Raw genomic sequence first — 21,413 nt, 5'->3', positions numbered from 1 at the left:
TTCACTAGAAAACTGCAGTCAGTATTCACTGGTAACCTGACATACACAGGTCACATATCTAAAAAAAAAGTGATGTGAATAGAGTGTAAAATACTCCATGGGGGATGTTTATAAAATTTGTCTATTTCCCGCATCATTATAGACCAAACTACAGAGGGTTAGGCCGGTCTATTGTGCGCCTAATTTATCAAAAGGTGCACGGCTCTTGATAAATTCTGTGCACGGACTTCAGGATCTATGCTTTAGACTGTATGTAAACCTGCTCCAACATGGTCTGACATTTCGGCGTTCTTTCAGTCGCTTTTGATAAATTCAGCACCAATGCATTTTTCAGTCTAAAATAGACTAGAATGCATCATGTTCTAAAAATCCTCTAGAGCAAAAGTCACAAAAAAGTCGCACATATTTAGACTGCGACTTTCTGAGCGACAAATTTAGACAGGAAAAAACTGTCTAAATCCTTTGATAAATCTCCCCCCATATGTATTAAAAGGTGCATGTCTTCTTGCACCACACTTGAAATCCAGTTTCCTATTTCTGTTTTCTAAATTATCAAAAATGTGTCAAGCTGCAAGAAGTAACTCTCCCTAACACTAAGCTCACCCGCTTTTAACACATTTTATGATTGCAAATCACTGAATAAAAGAGGAGCATACCACTGACCTCAAGTCAGACTAAAAACACCTATCACCGAGAGGCAAAAACTGACCAACATTTAACTTTTTATTTACTTTTCATAATAAAACCCCATTAATATCTATACATATGTCAGATATAGTGTTAGCATTTGCATCTAACTGCGACAATTAATTCATAGGAGCATATCATAGAGTAGAGACAGACAAATATATGTATTAAATCTCTCACGTTTTAAGAACACACACTTTTTATAATCCACTTGGGTGTATTTTTTTTTTTTTTTAAGATAACATCTACCCTATAATGCTCCAGGACAAAGTCTTAGACATCAATCATGCTTGGCTGTTAAGGCGTAAACCATGAACAAGCCACTACTGTGTTGCAGCCATAGTTTACAAGGTAATCTGTGTGCAGGACTTTGGTGTGATTGCTCCTTACTCATGTCCTGTTCTCGCACACTCACATTTTGCAGCACCATACATGTGAGCACGACATTTTATCATGCTGGTAGTTGTGTGCATGACAACTCACAAAACAACATATTATATATGTCAGTGAGGATGGTGATGAATACAGTGATACAGACTCTGTGCCGAGATCCCCTATTCGCACACACTTATATATGGTCTGCATGCCTTCATTGAAACACAAGATGAAAACATCTTTGTTTTGGTTATGAACATCAGCTTCCTACCTTTATAGAAAATCTGAATTTTTTTTTTTTTTGCTATACGATGGATGAAGAAAACAGTAAGTTTACAAAATTAAATACACAGGTAAAAGTATTGTGAAGACTTGTGAATGAACAAACAATACACAGAAAAAAAACCTTTTCAGCCCCCTTGATAAATGTCACAATCGATATCCCAACAACTGATCAGCAACTGGCCTAATTAAAGTATTCAGCTTGTAAAACATAGCTGTCATGGAAGCTTCCATTAGTGTCTAAGCCAATAAAAAGATAATGGATTGTTTAAAGATATTCTGTTCATCTAGTGATGCCATGCATTAAAAAGACAGATTTTTGTAAAGGGTGGGGTGAAATGGGACTGACTCTCCTTTTCAAATGGAATTACAACTGAACATCCAGCACACCATATAAAAATTAATTTCGGTTTAAGAAGAGTTTCATTCAATCTCAGCTTCATTATTCATGCGCTGGGAGAATGCATTTGAGCAGTATTTATATGGTAGCTGTAGAGTCATGATTCATGGAGAAAAAATACATGTTGACTGTTTAAGTAAGGCTCTTCGATTTGGTGGACCGTGGTATTCAAATCACCAAGGCTGATGTGAAATCTAAATGATTTATTGGCTTTCTGTCTTCTGTGATACACCAACCCCTCCCTCCCTATTAATTCACAGAGAATCTGGTTGTCATACTACTAAAAACAGCTACAAATTAAAAAGGAACATAATGTAAATCTGCATCATCCAGGTTCTGCTAAACAATAAATAAGGGTAATATCTATTGACTATGATTCCGGAACAGAAAATACAGTTTGGAGGTGTCTGACCAGTGTTGGGCTAAAACCAGTTTTCACATTTCTAAACCTGCATTCTGTAGCATCATGTTTTGTATAATAAAATAGACATGGAAATAAAAGTTCTGAAACTAGGGTGATCAGTAGAAGCACCGTACATTGGTTTCTTCACTACAGATACACCTTTGTTCAATAGGGAGGCCTGATACTTGATACTCTCCCTCACCTGCTTCCCGTTCTGAGTAGCAGAGAATGCTCAGATTTCCCTCTCATCTGTTTGCTAGCATTGCTATGGTACGGTAACAGAACAAACCTAAGCTTTATGTCCACCCTTCCTTTCCAATTAAGAAGTCTAAAAAGTGATGGAAAACTTCTAAAGGGGGCAAATAGTGAAGAAGAGTTAAATATCAGAAGGGATTTAACCGATGTATATCCACTTAGATGTCAGTGGTTTTCTGTCAACCTCAGATCAATATATAGCAAACAGTCTTTATACACAACATTATCTGCAAAAATGATTGGTATACATAATATTTTTTATTCAAACAGTATGTCCAATCTGGCATTCTAATATTACAGGGGTGGTTTTAATCTGGAGTATTTAAAGCTCCTGTACAACATGCCAAATGTAGCCTATGGCTTCCACTGCCCCCATAGAAGCCAAATAATCATGTTTCTATAAAGAATAGGAATGTTCTAAGTCTCATGAAAGCACAGGGCAGCTACTACATTGCACTGTAATAATTATTTGTCCTTCACTTGATCTCAGCAGTAATGAAAAATAGCCAAGCATGAGCATTTAAAATAAAAGTGCCATACCTTCTATGGTGTTTGACTGTGCACTTCACTGAGCACACGTTTATACATTTTATACATACAAATGAAAAAAATATGTAAATAAAGAATATATATATATATATATATATATATATATATATAATGCATGACTTCTCGGCATGTATTCATGATCTGTGCTCCCGTGCTCCACTGCTCCACTTATGAGTTTAGCCGTCAATACATCTCCAGGTTCATGAATCATTTCCCAGTAAAAAATGGATGGATCTATCCCAGTGCTATTAAATCTTGCTCATATTTATGTGCCTTCCCTACCTGTGTGTGCATCATAAAGTGTGTATGGGTTTATCAGACTCATCTGTCATTTTTGTTGTATATAAAAGGCACACATTTTAGATTTATAGAATAGCATTCAAATGATGAGAATGATGATGCTGAATTTAAAGCAAAGCAATATTACCATTCAGCTGCAAACTATACACCATATGGAAGAAGTGTATAGTGACACAGGAAGCTCATTTTTGCTAGCATATTTGATCACACAAAATAATGCAGTAAAATCGGAACATGATGAATAGCAGCAACTAACATGCTACAAATTCTACCATATACCCGAAACAATAAAGATATATTTTTTTTGTATCAGTTTTACAATAGAGCTAGATGTCTGAACTAGCTGCCACCAGTTTCTTCTAAAAATCTGTCTGTGTCCCAATACAGAACAATCCCCAAGCAAAGCTGGAGGAGACCCAATATTAATTGTAATAGAAGAAAGTCATTGCCCTAACAGCATTGGTTCTGCACAATATTTCTTTTCTTTCTGTCATCCTCTGCACAGTCCAGTAGACTTCCCATTTAAAAGGGGTGCAAAAAGAACATATTATGTCACTTTGCATTTCAAGATCATGACAACCAGCAGTTGAGGCAGTGTGTCGTCCTATAGCAAAAGCACAATTTATGTCCTCACCATGAGGCCTCCATACTCAAACCAGACCATCATAAGATCTCAAATAGAAACTGGATTAGTCACTAAACACAAAATGATTATCCATTCACAACACCATTGCAAATGTAAGTGACAGTGGCTAGCTGGCCTAGTTTCAGTTTCACAACTATTTAAACAAGGATAATGTTCTTCCTTTTTTAATATTAAAACACAATTTTTTCTGCCTAACACAGAACTATATAAATACCTCAAAGTCGGACATTTTCAAGACTCCCTTTAATCCTCTACTCTTAATAAATAGGCCTTAATCCTTTTTATTTAGCTTTCACATACACCACTTTGTTTATTAAACCTCACCTGATGCATACTTGGGAACGAGAAGTCGGAATTTAATTCTCAAATGAAATATCATTTTAAAATGACTAGGGATGTCCCGATACCATTTTTCTAAGACCGAGTATGAGTACCGATACTTTAATTCTAATAGACGCCGATACCAAGTACGAGTACTTTTATTTTAAAGGGTATCTGACACCAGGGTGAAGCGGATTCTGGCGCTGCTTAACGTGCTGATATGTGGGTTCCTTGTTGTGTGCAATAGAGGCGGCCGCTGTAGTAGGAGCAAAGATTTCTCTCTTCTCCATTGGGCAGAACAGGAAATTTGCATTGGCAGCGAGACCAATGTCTCTGGAGCGATTGCGCTGATGTTCACATGGCAAGCAGCGGTAGTAACTGGGTCACCCGCACTTCCTATAAATTTAAGATAGTGCAGGTGACTCTGCTGTAAGATTGCCTTTCAAAGTAAGTAGTATCACCTTGTAGGTAGTATAGATAGTTGCAGACATTAGCAGCACCCCCTGTAGAAAGCAGCGCCCCCCTTTGTAGACAGTGCCCCCCCCCTCTTGTAGACAGCAGCCCCCCCCCTCTTGTAGACAGCATCCCGCTTGTAGACAGCAGCATCCCTCTTGTAGACCGCAGCCCCCACTTGTAGACAGCCCCCCCCCCCTCTTGTACACAGCAAGCCAACCCCACCTCCCACCCTCGGTAGTGCCACTGGTAGTTGCTCACCTGCGGCTGTTCTCTGTCGGGTGTTGCTGCTCTGCTTCCCCATTCTCCCATCATGGCATCCTATGGAGGAGCATGTGACATACACGTCACTCCACTTCCTCCATAGCGTTATGCTGGGCGCAGTGGAGGAGGTGGAGTGACGTGTGTGTCACATGATCCTCCATGGGAAGCCATGATGTGGACAGGAAAATGGGGCAGCGGAGCAGGGCATTAAGAAGAGGATGGCGGCACTGCAGCAGGTATCGAACATGGTATTGGGAACATTAAACAAGTCACCGATACCATGCAAATGAAGGGTATCGGGACATCCCTAAAAATTACCCATTGCTCTCTTCAATCTGCTTCGCACATTGAATCTTCTATTAAAATATTTTTAGGATGGCATTATACTCCAGCCAAACTAGCAAATATGTATCCCAACACTTTAGTCTGCTGAAGGGATTGTGGCAATACGGGGACACTTCTCCAAATGTCTACGCATAACCCCCTTTTGGACATCATGCACCCATTTATTCCAAGAAATGTTGTAAATCAAGATTTCCTGGTGCCCCCAACTAATACTCTTATTCTTTAACATACAGAAAATTCCCTTATATAGCAGTCCTCTCATTTGCACTATGAAGAAATTATCTTAGGGATTAATACCATATATATAAACTAATTGCATTGGGAAACCGCATTTATTCCTCCTTTAACTCCTTAAGGACGCAGGGCATACCTGTATGCCCTGCGTCCGCTCCCCCTCTGTGATGCGGGCTCAGGAGCTGAGCACACTTAATAGCGGGGGTGGTTCCGCTGGATATCACCCGCCAGGACCCGTGACTAATGCCAGACATCATCGATCTCGATGATGCCTGGCATTTACCCCTATTTTTTCTTTATATTTTAGACGCCACAATCAACTTTGATTGCGGCGTTTGAAATATATAAAAAAAATGTCAAGACAGCTCAGTGGGGCTGATCAGGACCACCGTGGTAAAACTGCATTGATCTGATGCTCCAGCCAGCCATGGCATTGAACAGTGTATGCAATCCAAGAATTGCATGTAATAGTCCCCTATGGGGACCAAAAGTGTAATAAATGCAAAAAAAAAAAAAAGTTCATAAATGTGAATTAATCCCATCACTAATAAAAGTTTGAATCACCCCTTTTTCCCAGTTAAAAAAAAAAGTAGACAAAAAAATAAACGTGTGTTATTGCAGCATGCATAAATAACCAATCCATAAAAGTATAATGTTAAAAAAATACCAAAGTCCAAAATTGCATATATTTGGTCACTTTGTATACCATAAAAAAATGTGAAGCAAAAATGTGAAGCAATCAAAAAGTCCCATCAAAACAAATATAGTACCGATAAAAATGCCAGATGACAGCGCAAAAAAATTGCCCTCACACATTTCCATATATGGAAAAATAAAATAAAAATAATAGGGGTCAGAAGAGGACAATTTCAAACAAACTAAAAACAAACCTATATAAGTTGGCCATCATTTTATATAGTTTTTTCGTGACATATTCTACTTTATGTTAGTGGTAAATTTTTGTGGATACTTGCATAATTTCTCGCTGAAAAATTCCAAAATTTGATGAAAATGTTGAATTTTTTTTTTTACTTTGAATGGACAACCCAAATAAATTATATATTGATTCACACATACAATATGTCTACTTTATGTTGGCATCATAAAGTTGCCATGTTTTTACCTTTGGAAGACCTCAGAGGGCTTCAAAATACAGCAGCAATTTTCCAATTTTGTTCACAACATTTTCCAAATCGGAATTTTTCAGCGACCAGTTCAGTTTGAAGTGGATTTGAGGGGCCTTCATATTAGAAAAAAGCCCATAAATGACCCCATTATAAAAACTGCACCCCTCAAAGTATTCAAAATGACATTCAGTAAGTGTATTAACCTATTAGGTGTTTCACAGGAATAGCAACAAAGTGAAGGAGAAAATTCAAAATCTTCATTTTTTACACTCGCATGTTCTTGTAGACCCAGTTTTTGAATTTTTACAATGGGTAAAAGGAGAGAAGTCACTCTACAATTTGTAATGCAATTTCTCTTGAGTAAGGAAATATATCATGTGTATGTCAAGTGCTCTGTGGGTGCACAAGAGGGCTCAGAAGCGAAGGAGCGACAATGGGATTTTGGAGAGTGAGTTTTTCCGAAATGGTTTTTTGGGGGGCATATACATTTAGGAAGCCCCCATGGTGCCAGAACAACAACAAAAAAAAAAAATTACATGGCATACTATTATTTAGTTTTTTTCCCCAAAAAATTTTACATTTTTACAAGGGGTAATAGGAGAAAATGTCCCCCAAAATTTGTAACCCCATCTCTTCTGAGTATAGAAATACCCCATGTGTGAACATCAAGTGCACTGCGGGCGAACTACATTGCTCAGAACAAAAGGAGTCACATTTGGCTATTGGAAAGCAAATTTAGCTGAAATGGTTTTTGGCAGGCATGTCACATTTAGAAAGCCCCATAGTGCCAGAATAGCAATAAACACCCACATGGCATACTATTTTGGAAAATTCACCCCTCAAAGAACATAATAAGGGGTACAGTGAGCCTTAACACCCCACAGCTGTTTGACAACTTTTCATAAAATTCGGATGTATGAATGAAAAAAAAATATTTCACTAAAATGCTGTTTTTTCCCCAATTTCTTTTATTTTTACAAAGGGTAATGGGAGAAAATGTCCCCCAAAATGTGTAACCCCATTTCTTCTGAGTATGGAAATACCCCACGTGTGGACATCAAGTGCTCTGCAGGCAAACTACAATGCTCAGAAGAGAAGGAGCACCATTGACCTTTTGGAGAGAGAATTTGGTCGGAATAGAAGTCAGGGGCCTTGTGCGTTTACAAAGCGCCCAGTGGTGCCAGAACAGTGAACACCGCCCCCCACATGTGACCCCCATTTTGGAAATTAAACCCCTCACATAATTTAATAAGGGGTGCAGATAGAATTTACACCCCACTGGCGTTTGACAGATCTTTGGAACAATGGGCTGTGCAAATGAAAAATACAATTTTTCATTTTCATGGAGCACTGTTCCAAAAATCTGTCAGACACCTGTGGGGCGTAAATGCTCACTGTACCCCTTATTACATTACATGAGGGGTGTAGTTTCCAAAATAGGGTCACATGTGTCCCCCACACATTGTTTTGGCACTATGGGGGCTTTGTAAACACACACATGGCAAATTTTCTCTCCAAAAGCCCAATGGCAATCCTCTTCTGAGCATTGTAGTTTGCCCATTGTACATCCACATTTGGGGTATGTTCTTACTCAGAAGAAATGGGGTTACAAATTTTGGGGGGCTTTTTTTTTTCCTATTTTCCTTTGTGAAAATAAAAATAATTGAGGGTAACACCAGCATTTTAGTGAAATATTTTTTTTTGCATTTTCGCATCCAACTTTAACAAAAATTTGTCAATCACCTGTGGGGTGTTGAGGCTCACTATACCCCTTTTACATTCCATGAGGGGTGTAGCTTCCAAAATGGGGTCCCTGTGCAAATCACCAATTTAGGCCTTAAATGTACATGGTGTGCTCTCACTCCTGAGCCTTGTTGTGCGTCTGCAGATAATTTTATGCTCACATATGGGATGTTTCGTATTTGTGTTACAAATTTTAGTTTTTTTTTTTTTTTTTTCCTTTTACCTCTTGTGAAAATAAAAAGTATGGGCCAACACCAGCATGTTAGTGTGATTTTTTTGTTTTTTTTACACTAACAGGCTGGTGTAGACCCCAACTTTTCCTAAGGGGTAAAAGGAGAAAAAGCCCCCCCCCCAAATTTGTAATGCAATTGCTTCCAAGTACGGAAAACCCCCATATGTGGCCCTAAACTGTTTCCTTGAAATACGACAGGGATCCGAAGTGAGAGAGCGCCATGCGCATTTGAGGACTAAATTAGGGATTGCATAGGGGTGGACATAGGGGTATTCTACGCCAGTGATTGCCAAACAGGGTGCCTCCAGCTGTTGCTAAACTCCCAGCATGACTGGACAGTCAGTGGCTGTCCAGAAATGCTGGGAGTTGTTGTTTTGCAACAGCTGGAGGCTATGCTTTGGAAACACTGCTGTACGATACGTTTTTCATTTTTATTGGGGGGGGGGGGGGGCAGTGTAGTGTTTTACCCCTTATTATGTGTTAGTGTAATGTAGTGTATTTAGGGTACATTCACATGGGCGGGTTTATGGCAAGTTTCCCGATAGGAGTTTGCACTGCGGCGGAAATTTGCCGCAACTCATACTTGAAGCAGGAAACTCACTGTAAACCTGCCCGTTTGAATGTTCCCTGTAAATTCACATGGGGGGCAAACCACCAGCTGTTGCAAAACTACAACTCCCAGCATGCACTGACAGACCGTGCATGCTGGGAGTTGTACTTTTGCAACAGCTGGGGGCACACTGGTTGGAAAACCTTCAGTTATGTTCTGTTATTTAACTCAGTCTTTTCCAACCAATGTGCCTCCAGCTGTTGCAAAACTACAACTCCCAGCATGTACTGATGGCCGAAGGGCATGCTGGAAAATGTAGTTATACAACAGCTGGAGGTACACAACTACAACTGCCAGCATGCCGAGAGAGGGGTTTGCTGTTCATGCATGCTGGGAGACGTCGTTTGCAAGATTTAGAGGGCCACAGTTTAGAAACCATCGCACAATGATCTCCAAACTGTGGCCCACCAGATGTTGCAAAACTACAAATCCTAACATGCCCAGACAGCAAACTGCTGTGTGGGCATGCTAGGAGTTGTAGTTTTGCAAGATCTAGAGGGCCACAGTTTAGAGACCACTGCACAGTGATCTCCAAACTGTAGCCCTCCAGATGTTGCAAAACTACAAATCCCAGGATGCCCAAACAACTGTCTGGGCATGCTGGGAGTTGTTGCCTAGCAACATCTGGAGGCCTACAGTTTAGAGACCACTGTATAGTGGTCTCCAAACTATAGCCCTCCAGATGTTGCTAGGAAACAACTCACGGCTTCTGTAGTCCGCACGATCGTCGCCCGCCGCACCAGTGAGAGGATCGCCGCTCCACCGCCGGTCACACCACAGTTCCCCGTTCTGCCGGAACCTAACTTTAACCCCCCCGCCCCCGATCTGCTATTGGTCGGTCGCTTCTGACCAACCAACAGCAGGAATAGGAGGGGTGGCACCCCTTCCACCTCACTCCTATCCCTTCAGGGGGATCAGGGATGTCTTGGACCCCCCCCCCCGATCCCCCTTATTTTCCAGGTCACCGGAAACCCGGAATCGCCGCAACCGCTGGTCTAAATTGACCGGCAACTGGGGGGGGGGGGGGGTCGTTGAAACAGCCATCTCCCACCAAAATTTACACAACCCGAACATAGCCTCTGAAAGCCACTTTATAGAGAATCAGGGAAAACACTTGTACACCTTCTTGTGGCAAGACCAGGCATCTAATCAGACCACACCTGTAATTATTTAAATAAATAAATAAAATAAAAAATAAAAATATATATATATATATATATATATATATATATATGGATGGCATAACTGCATGTTGTGCTTTTATCTGGGTGCATCATTTTTTTTTTTCTCTTTTTTTTTTATTAACTAAAGGGGTTATCCAACATAAGGTGATTTTAGTACGTACTTGGCAGACAGTAGTGGACTTGCTTAGGAAGGATCTGAGCTTGTCTTGGGGCTAAATGGCTATGTTATTAGATTAACACTGTGGCTAGCTATTTGTAAACTGGTATTTCCTGTTTGACTTTTCTTTTTTTGACTACAACTCCCACTATTCCATCTTCCTCCCTCCCACACATCAGCCACCCCACCCATTAAAAAATAAATGAGCTGCATCCATCAAAAGACCTGTGCTTTTCAATCAGGGGGCCTACAGCTGTTGCAGATTGATCTCTCTCCCACCAAGCGATCCCTACACCCATCCGTCATCAGCTCACTAGTGAGTCAGGTCTCGGATGCATTGCAAGCTGGGAAAAATCTGAGACAACAGTCATTTTGTATGCTGGTAATAATAAATATTGGAGTGAAAATCACAAAATAATTGTGAGAAAACTGTCACACACAGGTACAGACACTATATTATGAACTACACTAACTTTACAGCCCCTGTAGTATAGTCAAATAAAAAAAAATCCTGGAATACACCTTTAAAGGAGTACTGCAGGGAACTAAACCCATAGCCCATCCTTTCCCTCTCACCAACCTATGTATTTGTCTAAATATCATTCAATAGCTATATAAAAAGCAGTTTCTCTATTTCAGCGTCACTTACATGCAGGTAATTAGAGAAAGACGTAATTCTCAGATCCTTCTTGTCTTTGTGCAAACCCCTCAATGAGACTAGCCCCCCACCATCCTGGAAGACAAAGACCACGCAATTTCTTGCTTTCCAGTGACACCTCCCCCTCCCCTACCTATGTGAGGATTTTGCCAGCAGAGAAGACTCCTAAGCACATAATGCTGCTGCAGATCTAATCACTGACTGCTGCCATTCAGAGAATATCATGATTTATTGCTGGGGGGGGGAAGGCTAGTTTGAAAGAAAATCAAGAAAAAAGAATATTCTGTAGACAACAGGGGCCACAGAAGCTGGCAAAATCACATAGATAACTGCAGGGGACACAGAACAGGTATTGAGACATTTTTATTTCCCCGGAGTACCCCTTTAATGTTTAAGTCTACTGGCAATTAGTGATCAGTTTGCACACAGACACTGGGCCATTATTACTATGGATGTTTATATGTAAGTAATAGTTATGAAAATTAGCCTTAACCTAGCTTTTGTGTAAATATTTCTATAATCTCAGGTAATCTTCTCTATTTCACCAAGACACATCAGAATAAAACATTGGTGGTCTAAATGTGCAATTTGCAAGAGAAAAAAAGATGGTGATAGTCTCTCAATACTGTGTAAGGCCTGATGGAGTTCAGGAGCTCTACAGAACACTTAGGCCTCTGCATTCAAGAGATGAGCTGGTCCATATCACAATACTACAACACCATTTTCGTCATGTTTAGGTGGTTTTACACTTCAGTGCAGTTTTTCTATAAACATGTTTTGCTTTTCTTTATCACAAATGTGGCCAGATGCATTTCTTTATTTAAGTATCTTTAAAAAAAACATGGCATGCTTTAGGCATCTCTATATGGCTCAATAGAACTGTAAATATAAATTGTTGAATAAATTAAAACAACCAAATTAATTGTAAAAAATGTTTTTGCATGTTTTATACTGAAAAAGGTGTTTGTGAAGAAGAGATTAATGCAAGAAAAACCGGAAGTCAGCATTATAGTCAGAAAACTACAGTACAGAAAAGCCAGTATTAATGGCTGAAGGTGAATACAGTTGCTGACTCTCATTAAACCATTCAGCACGTTCACATTCAGTAGGTAAACAAGGATGATATTTCATCCCCTGAATGTGAATTCTGGCTATGTTTAGCTCTATGACATGTAAATATGACTTTAATGTAAGTCAAATACCATATCCATCAAGTCTCAATGAGGGATATCCTGTGCCAGAGGAGATAGCAATTGACTTTCAGGAGTGACTGTTGTGAAGGACATGATATGCTCTCAGCACTTGGTGACCATTTTTCAGTCAATAGGTAACACATTCAAGAAATTCAGTTGGTTTAAATGTAGTTCTCTACATCTATGTAGAAATATGTGAAAAACAAATATGTTTTTAGAAAACAGGTATGCTTTGGCTACTTCATTTAGCAGATAATATCCCATCAAGTAAATCTAGTGTCAGTCATTGGTATGATGGTACCCCATGTAGGAATATTTAGTTACCTCCCCAGCATCTGTACAACCACCACGAAAATAAGAAAAGCTATCAACAGAAATAAAGATAGTGTAAATGCACATCATATTTTACTATATTGGATATTGTAATATGTTCTATCAAACTTTTGTTTTTTAAAGCTGGGAGCTGGATGCCAGTTTAATTTTAACCAATGTATAATTTTAACCAATATATAGTATATACCAAGGTATAAAAAAAAAAAAAAAATGTTTTTTAAATCATCTTATTAGATTTCAAATGAAAAAGTTAGCTACTTAAAAAAATGTTTTTCTATTTTTATAGGCATTTTATGTACTGCTCCGATAAAGAATTTGATGTCTCCATGGCAGCAGACTAAAAGTAAACCCCTATATAGTTTGATCCTGCATCTCCCACAGACATAATCCTCCCCCTTCCTTTCCAAGAGAATACTCTTGGTCTGTCCCGGGAATCTTCTACTTCAGCTCCCCAGGTTAAAGGGGTATTTCAGGATTTTTTTTATTTGACTATGCTACAGGAGCTGTAAAGTTAGTGTAGTTCATAATATAGTGTCTGTACCTGTGTGTGACAGTTTTCTCACAATTCTTCTGTGATTTTCACTCCAATATTTATTTTTAACAGCATACAAAAATGACTGTTGTCTCAGATTTTTCCCAGCTTGCAATGCAGACGAGACCAGACTCACTAGTCAGCTGATGACAGGAAGCCTGTCTGCTTCAATGGGTGGAGGGATCACTTGGTGGGAGAGAGATCAATCTGCAACTAATGTAACAGCTGTAGGCACCATGAATGAAAACCACAGGTCTTTTGTTTCAATGGGTGGGGTGGCTGATGTGTGGGAGGGAGGAAAATTGAATTGTGGGATTTGTAGTCAAAAAAAGAAAAGTCAAACAGGAAATACAAGTTCACAAAAAGTTAGCCACAGAGATATGGTAATCTAATGACATAGCCATTTAGCCCCAAGACAAGCGCAGATCCTTCCTAACCAAGTCCATTACTCTCTGCCAGGCATGTACTAAAATCACCTTATGGTGGACAACCTCTTTAATTTCGCCCTTCGGTAACAACTCTCCCTCCTTCCAATGTATTGGCCACTCTAGTTTCATCTCCTTGACTTCCCAAGATACAACATTGAAAGTGTTATCTGACTCCTACTGCACTCTGGTGCCCCTTCCTCCTCCTCTTTAATACATTAACTCTCCTCCATCCCCCAGGTATCATCTCTCCAGACTATACTCTCTCACCCAGGTATCATTTTACCCCAAGGTATCATCTCCCTTTTTATTATCTTTCTGCCCCAATACCATCTCTATCCTCCATCAGCTATATCCTTTAGAATTTTCTATGCCCGCCAGAACTGTCTCTTTCCCATGGCCTTACCTCCCTGGCAGTATTATCTCTCCCCTCAATATGAATTGTCCCCTCCAAGTATCATCCTCCCCCTGTAGAAGACAACTTTCTTACCCAGTGGATGGCCCTGTTCTGTAGTTCCAGCATCAAGAGCAATGAGTAGCCCTTGTCCATCGCCCCTTCATAGCATTTAAACTATATATAAGTATTTATTCTATTTTAAATACATCCTCTAATTCCTGAATCAGTCAAGAACTTACCTCTGTTTGCTTTTCCAGTTTGCGCAAAATAACAAGCTGGATCATCCCTCGAATGTTTCCTTCCATAGACATGGACCTCCGCAATGTTCCCATAGCTTCTTGATTTGATTTGCTGAGCAAGCTCTCCCCATTCACAGCAACAAGTTGATCATTGACTCTTAGGCGTCCATCCTATAAACAAAGTGATGAATAAAGTTAGACATAAGTTTTTGTTACACTAATTACATCCTCATAACATTATCATAAATGTCATCAGATACACTAGGTATGCTCATTTTAAAGATTGAGGCATAATTTGTTTCCAAAGAAGATAAATGGTATAAGACTAGCCTCAAAATACATCATACACCATATTATTCTATTTAAAACTTCCTTTAAAAACTGTATTGCAGCCTCCTGGGTCATTGTAAGCTTTATTCATTTATTAGGAATTAAAGGAGATCTCCAGCAAAAAATAAGTTATAACCTATCCACAGGATATGGGATAAGTAGCTGATCACGGGGGAATCGAACACTGGGGACCCCGCAATTACCAGGACAGGACCCGGTTCTCAGTGAGAAGTGCCGAAAAGACACCAGTACAGCTCTCGGGCATCATGGGCTCCATCATGGGCTCTCCCATCATGGGCTCTTCCATAGAAATGAATGGAGTGTGTGCCGTCCACCAGTAGATGACACATGCTCTTTGTGAAGCACTGGGGTCCCGTCCTGGTGATCATGGGGGGCCCCAGTGGTCAGAATCCCCCCTTACCCCCGGAGTACTCCTTTAAGTTTTCACTCTTTTTAAAGTAACATTACAGAGCACTAAAGGAGAACATACCATATACCTGATGCAAGGCTGTAACTCCAATGATTGCTACAAATGGTCAATAAAAACCATAAGTACCAAATAGATAATTCCCCTCGCCAGAATATTTATTATTCAGCGAAATGTTAGCTTTAATAAAACCAATATATGGTAGGGAACTAAATATATAACAAATCTCTTAATCATTTATACAAGTCTTCTCACATACTCTGATCTTTTGTAACCATCATCCATTCTTGCTTTATGACTGTATGTGCTTTCAGATTTTTAACAAGAGACAGACATCTGCATTATTTGTGATTTCCTAAAGTACAGCCAACAGTATGAATGGAGAGGGATGTAGTGCAGTGTAGCTAGATACTAAACTGCATAAACAATACAAAGTATCTCTGCAGAGATGAATTAGTCATTGCAACACTACATGGCTTCACTTGGAGTTATAAATCATTATTGTTCATAAGATTAAAATCACCACATTTAGCTGGCAGCTGGTTGTCACAAAACAAGCCCAGATTAGTAAAACTGTTTAATTTTGAGACAGTGTAAACTTAGACTAGACTACACAAAGGTGCCATATTTATCAAAGTGGCTCAGGCTGTATAATAAATCTGTTGCATCCTTAGAATACTAGTTATTTATAGTTATTTATTAGTTTGCTTAAGCTGCTCCAGAATTTTGTAAGTTTACTTTTCCGGAGACTGAGGAAGAGTGTCTAAAACCCAAAATACACGTAGCAAAAGTTACTTAAGACAGTTTTGGTGCAAGTTAAAACATAATTCTGGGGCATTTGCAATAGTAAATCTGCCCCATAGTTTCCCAAAAAAAATCATGGGAAAAGCAAGGCTGTAACATTGCAGAAAACTGCATTCTACAGGGACTTTGTCTTCATCATAAGATCACTAAAAATGGCACAGTGTAGCCGCAGCCCTAGAAGAAGCTGGTGTGTGCTTTGTGTTTAGCTAGAAGGAAATTACATTTTTCCAAGTGCTTCAATTCATTGCTGCTTATTTACAAATAACTGAATTGTCTATTGACTGTGATCATTGCTTCTCCCAGAGGAGAGTGTGCAGCCATAGTGCTTCACAGTTATCAAATTTTACTTCTACTATATTGCATTTTTTAATGAGGTGAAAGGGAGAAGAACACCATTTGTTTTAATGAGCATCTAATGTTATCGAAAACATATTCATTCAATGGAATGACTATGAATATACGTAAAATGAATGGCTGGAAACAGATTTATATTTTGTCAGACAGTGTGGAAAGTCAATGTACTATACAGACACTGCTCCTGACTTCATCAAACTAGTCCACTCCAGGCTAATTAAAACTTCACCACTCCCATCCATCAGCAATGACCTTGTGGCATCCCACCAGCTACAAACAAAAGATCTATTAGTAGAATAAGGGCAGAAATGTATACTACTGAGGAGAAGCAGACAAACCATGCTATGGTCTTTTTTCTATCTTCATTTATTAAAATAGGGAAAGCTTTGCTTCACAATCACTTCATATTAGAGAACTACATAGAGAGCAATTTTATTATGTCCTACTATCCAAAAATCCCCTACTAAACCTACATGGCTGCTGACAATTCCCAAAAGCTCTCCACAGACCTGTGGGAACTACAGGTCACTGTGTATGGAACCTGTATTCTACAGAAGATGATCAATAAATAGATAGACAGACAGACAGATAGGACAGATAGATAGATATTGGAAATATCAATGCAAACAAGCTTATCTCTTCTGCTGATGTGCATGTTTATTTGTTTTGATTGAGACATTCCAAGTTAAATGGAATATTGAAGCTGGCTGTTCAGAGAAATATTAGTTCGCTATATACCACACATGTTGCACAAAATCTGACAGGAGATTTTATTGGTTCATTGTAAATAAGAAGTAACAAGCATGAGGTTACAGTTTACTGATATCCGTAATGCCTTTTTATTTTTATGCTAAATGATTATTATGAGCTAATCCCCCCAAAAAAGCAATGATGCACAAATCTCGTAGCGTACTAAAGTGCACTAGATAAGTAATTACCTCAGCTAAAGAGAAACTGGAATGTACACTGTTTAATGGAAATGTCATTTGTTCAGTAAACAGAGACTTTCTTCGGTACAGTGTGTGATAAAAGCCATAAATGTGGGAGAGAAAAGCATAAAATGATACATTGCCTGAAATCTATATTCTTTCTACCGCTGGAACACAATGTAACCATTTTGGTTTATTTTACTTGGGGGAAGGTTTATTGCACAAAAGCAGGGTCTATTTTCACAGCATTTCACAGCTGCTTAAAATTCCACCTACAAAGGGATAGAGATATTGAAAATATAGCTCAGACCAAGAAGGGCTATGAACTGGATGATTTCATTCTTGTCTCAGCTGTGAATTGAACAACCTCAGTGCAGCGAGAAGCAATATGTATATTAACCTTAACATCTTCAGTATCAATAAGACGGAGACATCCGGGGAGCATGGCGGCTGATCATGTATTGACTAGAGGCAGCTTTGTGACATGCAGCATGAATGAGGGACACAATCTATAAGACAAGCCTGTGATAGCCACAATCTGCGATGTATTGCCGTGATCATTAGTGTATTGTTTTACTGAGAATAAACACTTGGCAGAGAGAAATGTGGAGCTACTTCGGTTATAAAGCCAGATAAATTTCTAGGCAATATACCCTGGCTGGAAAGAAGCTATGTAAATTTTATTCCTCTGGTAAATGTAAAATGTCTGCCAGTAAGAACATTTTCTACACAGTGTTCTAGACAAATCCAAAATCATATTGCCTTAGATTGGTCATAAATTATTCTATACCCAGAACAACCTGGAAAGGGAGATAACTTTCACTGTAGCCTTTATACTGACTCTTTCTTTCTTTCTTGTTTTTTTTTTTTTTTTTTTTAGAAAGACAGTTCAAATAAATAAATCAAAGCGATTTCAATGGATGTAAATGCCTCCATTTTCTATGCCGGTATACTAGAAGACACATTTTGTTGGGGCTCATACCTCAGATGACACCATTTAAAACTAAGCCTTAATGGATTTTATGCTAAATAGGTGCCTATGTGCCTCTGTTCACTTCCCACAACCCTGCAGCACTCTGAAGTATTTGTGTTTCATCCGTATGTAAAACTATCAGGGATTTTACATTCATAGACATATTATAGGTGTACTTTAACAATAAAATATTTTGCAGACCCTTGAAGACTGTTCTGTACACAATGGATAGCCTGCATTTCATTATTGGGCTGCTGTAGAACTGCATTCAGATTACAGTTGTTTGGATATCCGGGCTCTCACAGTGGTTTTGAATGGCCCTCCTCTCATTCACTTGTAGGTAGTAGACAACTGTTTAGGTCATGTAAAGCTTACACCAGTACACCTTACCTTAAAGTAAGTCTTGATATAAGCGTGTCACCCCTCCGTGCGGGGTCAGGCAAGAGATCTCGGCTGCTGCCTGCAGAGTCTGGCCGAAACACTCAGGCAGAGGTCGGCTCCTCCAATATCTTCATTTCTACATTGACAGCTTAGCCACTTCGCATGGTTCTCCCATGCCGGGATCATGGAAGCTCACCTGTCAGTATGAACCTGTTATGGTCATGTTTTAACCTTGGCATGTATCAGAAAATTGTGCATCTTTTTACCCCCATTAGCAGCCGATGACATGATCACTGGGTGCCGAGGAGTTTCTATAGCAGCCAGGTGTATTATGAAGGACCCTACATCTGCCATGGATACGCATGAATAGAACTATGCTACAGACATAACATTGCATAACAGGCATATTGCACTGCATGGTGCTCAAAAAGAACAGAAAAAAAGAAAACCTACCTACCTGTCCTGATCAGATAAGTATTGATACAGTTTTATACTGTACCCTGACTTAAAAAAAAAATATATATATGTGGGGCTAGAATACCACTTTAACCCCTTAACGACCACGGACGTAAATGTACGTCCTGGCTTGGCAGTACTTCACGCGCCAGAACGTACATTTACATTCTGTGTATGGCCGTGAGCATCAGAGCGATGCTTGCATCATACACGGCAGGTTCAGGCTGCTATCAGCAGCCGGGCACCCGCCGGTAATGGCCGACATCCACGATCGCGCGGATGTCTGCCATTAACCCCTCAGATGCCGAGATCAGTACAGATCACAGCATCTGTGGCAATGCGCATATTAAAATAGATGATCGGATCACCCGCAGCGCTGCCACGGCGATCATATCATCTGTAATGGCGGACGGAGGTCCCCTCACCTGCCTCCGTCCGTCTCCCAGCGTCTCCTGCTCTGGTCTGAAAAAAAAATATGAAAAAAAGAAAAGTGAAAAATGTGAAAAAAATTCCCCTCCCTCAATAAAAATGAAAATTGTCAGTTTTTCCCATTTTACCCCCAAAAAGCGTAACAATTTTTTTCATAAACATATTTGATATCGCCACATGTATAAATGTCCGATCTATCAAAATATAATGTTAATGATCCCGTACGGTGAACGGCGTAAACATAAAAAATAAAGAAAGTACAAAAATTCAGCTTTTTTGTTACATTTTATTTTTTAAAAATAATCTAAAAGCTTTATATATGCAAATGTGGTATCAATAAAAAGTACAGATGACTGCACAATAAATGAGCCCTCATACCGCCCTATATACGGAAAAATGAAAAAGTTATAGGTGGTCAAAATAGGGCAATTTTAGATTAGTGATTTTGTACAAAAAGTTTTAGATTTTTTTTAAGCGGTACAAAAATATAAAAGTATCTAGCCATGGTTTTCATTTAAATTGTATTGACCCGCAGAATAAAGAACACATCATTTCTACCGTAAAGTGTATGAAATGTGCAAAATTGTGGTTTTCATTAAAATTTCCTCCCTAAAAAAATATTTGTTTGGGTTTGCCGTACATTTAATGGTAAAATGAGAGGTTTCATTACAATTTACAATTGGTCACAAAAAAAACAAGCCCTTATATGGGTCTGTAGATGGACATATAAAAGAGTTATGAATTTTAGAATGCAAGGAGGAAAAAACGAAAACGCTAAAATAAAATTGTCCTGGTCCTTAAGGTGAAAATCGGCTTGATCCTTAAGGGGTTAATAGCAGCAGCATTGTGAGCCATAGGAAAAAATAAAACAGGTCTACAATGTAAGGACAATATCCAAATGAGGTTTCCAAATCCTAGCTTTCAATACAACTGTAACCCTGTCATAAGGAGTATAGTGAGATTTCAGGCTTTTTAAGTAATTATGTAGTTTTACATTTTGAGAAGATGTAGGCATTAAATTAAAAAAAATTATAATATTTAAGGCAGAAGATGTGGGTATAGATTTTGTGAAACTAGTTATTTTATTACAAGGATTAGTTTCAATTTTCAATAAATGAAGAACTAAATAATGAAAACAGTCCCTCAGCAAAAATATAAGTGCCCTAAAAAACAAAAAGGCAAAATCATTATTGTAAGGTCACTAGCAGATGGCACCTGGGCTCAAAGCATAGTCTCTCTGTGGCACAGTCTTTAAGTCTGTGCTTTTAAGTCAGTTGCTCAGCATATAACTGAAACGATTATTGAAGACAGTGGATTTGCAAAGTTTAAGAGCAAATACTTAAAAACTAAAAAAAATCGGAATAAACCTATTCCAATGGAGGAGGTGCATCATAACTTTTGAACATATTATTGAATGCTGGGTTCACTTTAGTTCAGAGCCAACTTTAAACATAAAAAGATAAACTCTGAATCACAGAGAAGGAAGTTGAATAGTTTATTCTAGAACTAATGCAGCTATAAAGCTTTTATGAAAAGTGTTATGAAGCACAAATTAGCTAAGCAACTTCTTTAATACAGAACATCAACCAACATTTTCAAAAAGATCAATGGGGGGAGATTTATCAAAACCTGTCCAGAGGAAAAGTGGCGGAGTTTTCCATAGCAACCAATCAGATTGCTTCTTTCATTTTTCAGAGGCTTTTCAAAGGTAAAAGAAGCAATCTGATCTGTTGCTATGGACAACTCAGCAACTTTTCCTCTGGACAGGTTTTGATAAATCTCCCCCAATGTGTGTAACTGGAAATAACTACCTAACCTCCTCTGGAGTACACAGCAGCTGATAAGTACAGGAAGGTTTAAAGGGGTACTCCGGTGGAAAACTTTTTTTATTTTTTTAATGAACTGGTGCCAGAAAGTTAAAGGGGTTATCCAGGAAAAAAACTTTTTTTTATATATCAACTGGCTCCAGAAAGTTAAACAGATTTG

The 21,413-nt window shown here is 38.9% G+C and overlaps 1 protein-coding gene across 5 annotated transcripts in view; it reads right to left on the bottom strand.

Annotated features, from left to right (window-relative positions):
- The window catches only part of PARD3B (par-3 family cell polarity regulator beta), a 1,515,381-nt gene that overhangs the window by 928,244 nt on the left and 565,724 nt on the right, over positions 1-21,413 (bottom strand). For all 5 annotated transcript variants that reach the window (XM_056536585.1, XM_056536586.1, XM_056536589.1 and 2 more), the window contains one exon: positions 14,345-14,515. In XM_056536585.1, coding sequence (XP_056392560.1) covers positions 14,345-14,515 — 171 coding nt within the window. The remainder of the gene's footprint in view (positions 1-14,344; positions 14,516-21,413) is intronic.

Source organism: Hyla sarda, chromosome 8 (genome assembly GCF_029499605.1).
Source record: "Hyla sarda isolate aHylSar1 chromosome 8, aHylSar1.hap1, whole genome shotgun sequence".
Lineage (NCBI taxonomy): Eukaryota > Metazoa > Chordata > Amphibia > Anura > Hylidae > Hyla > Hyla sarda.
This window is presented reverse-complemented; position numbering and strand designations above follow the sequence as displayed.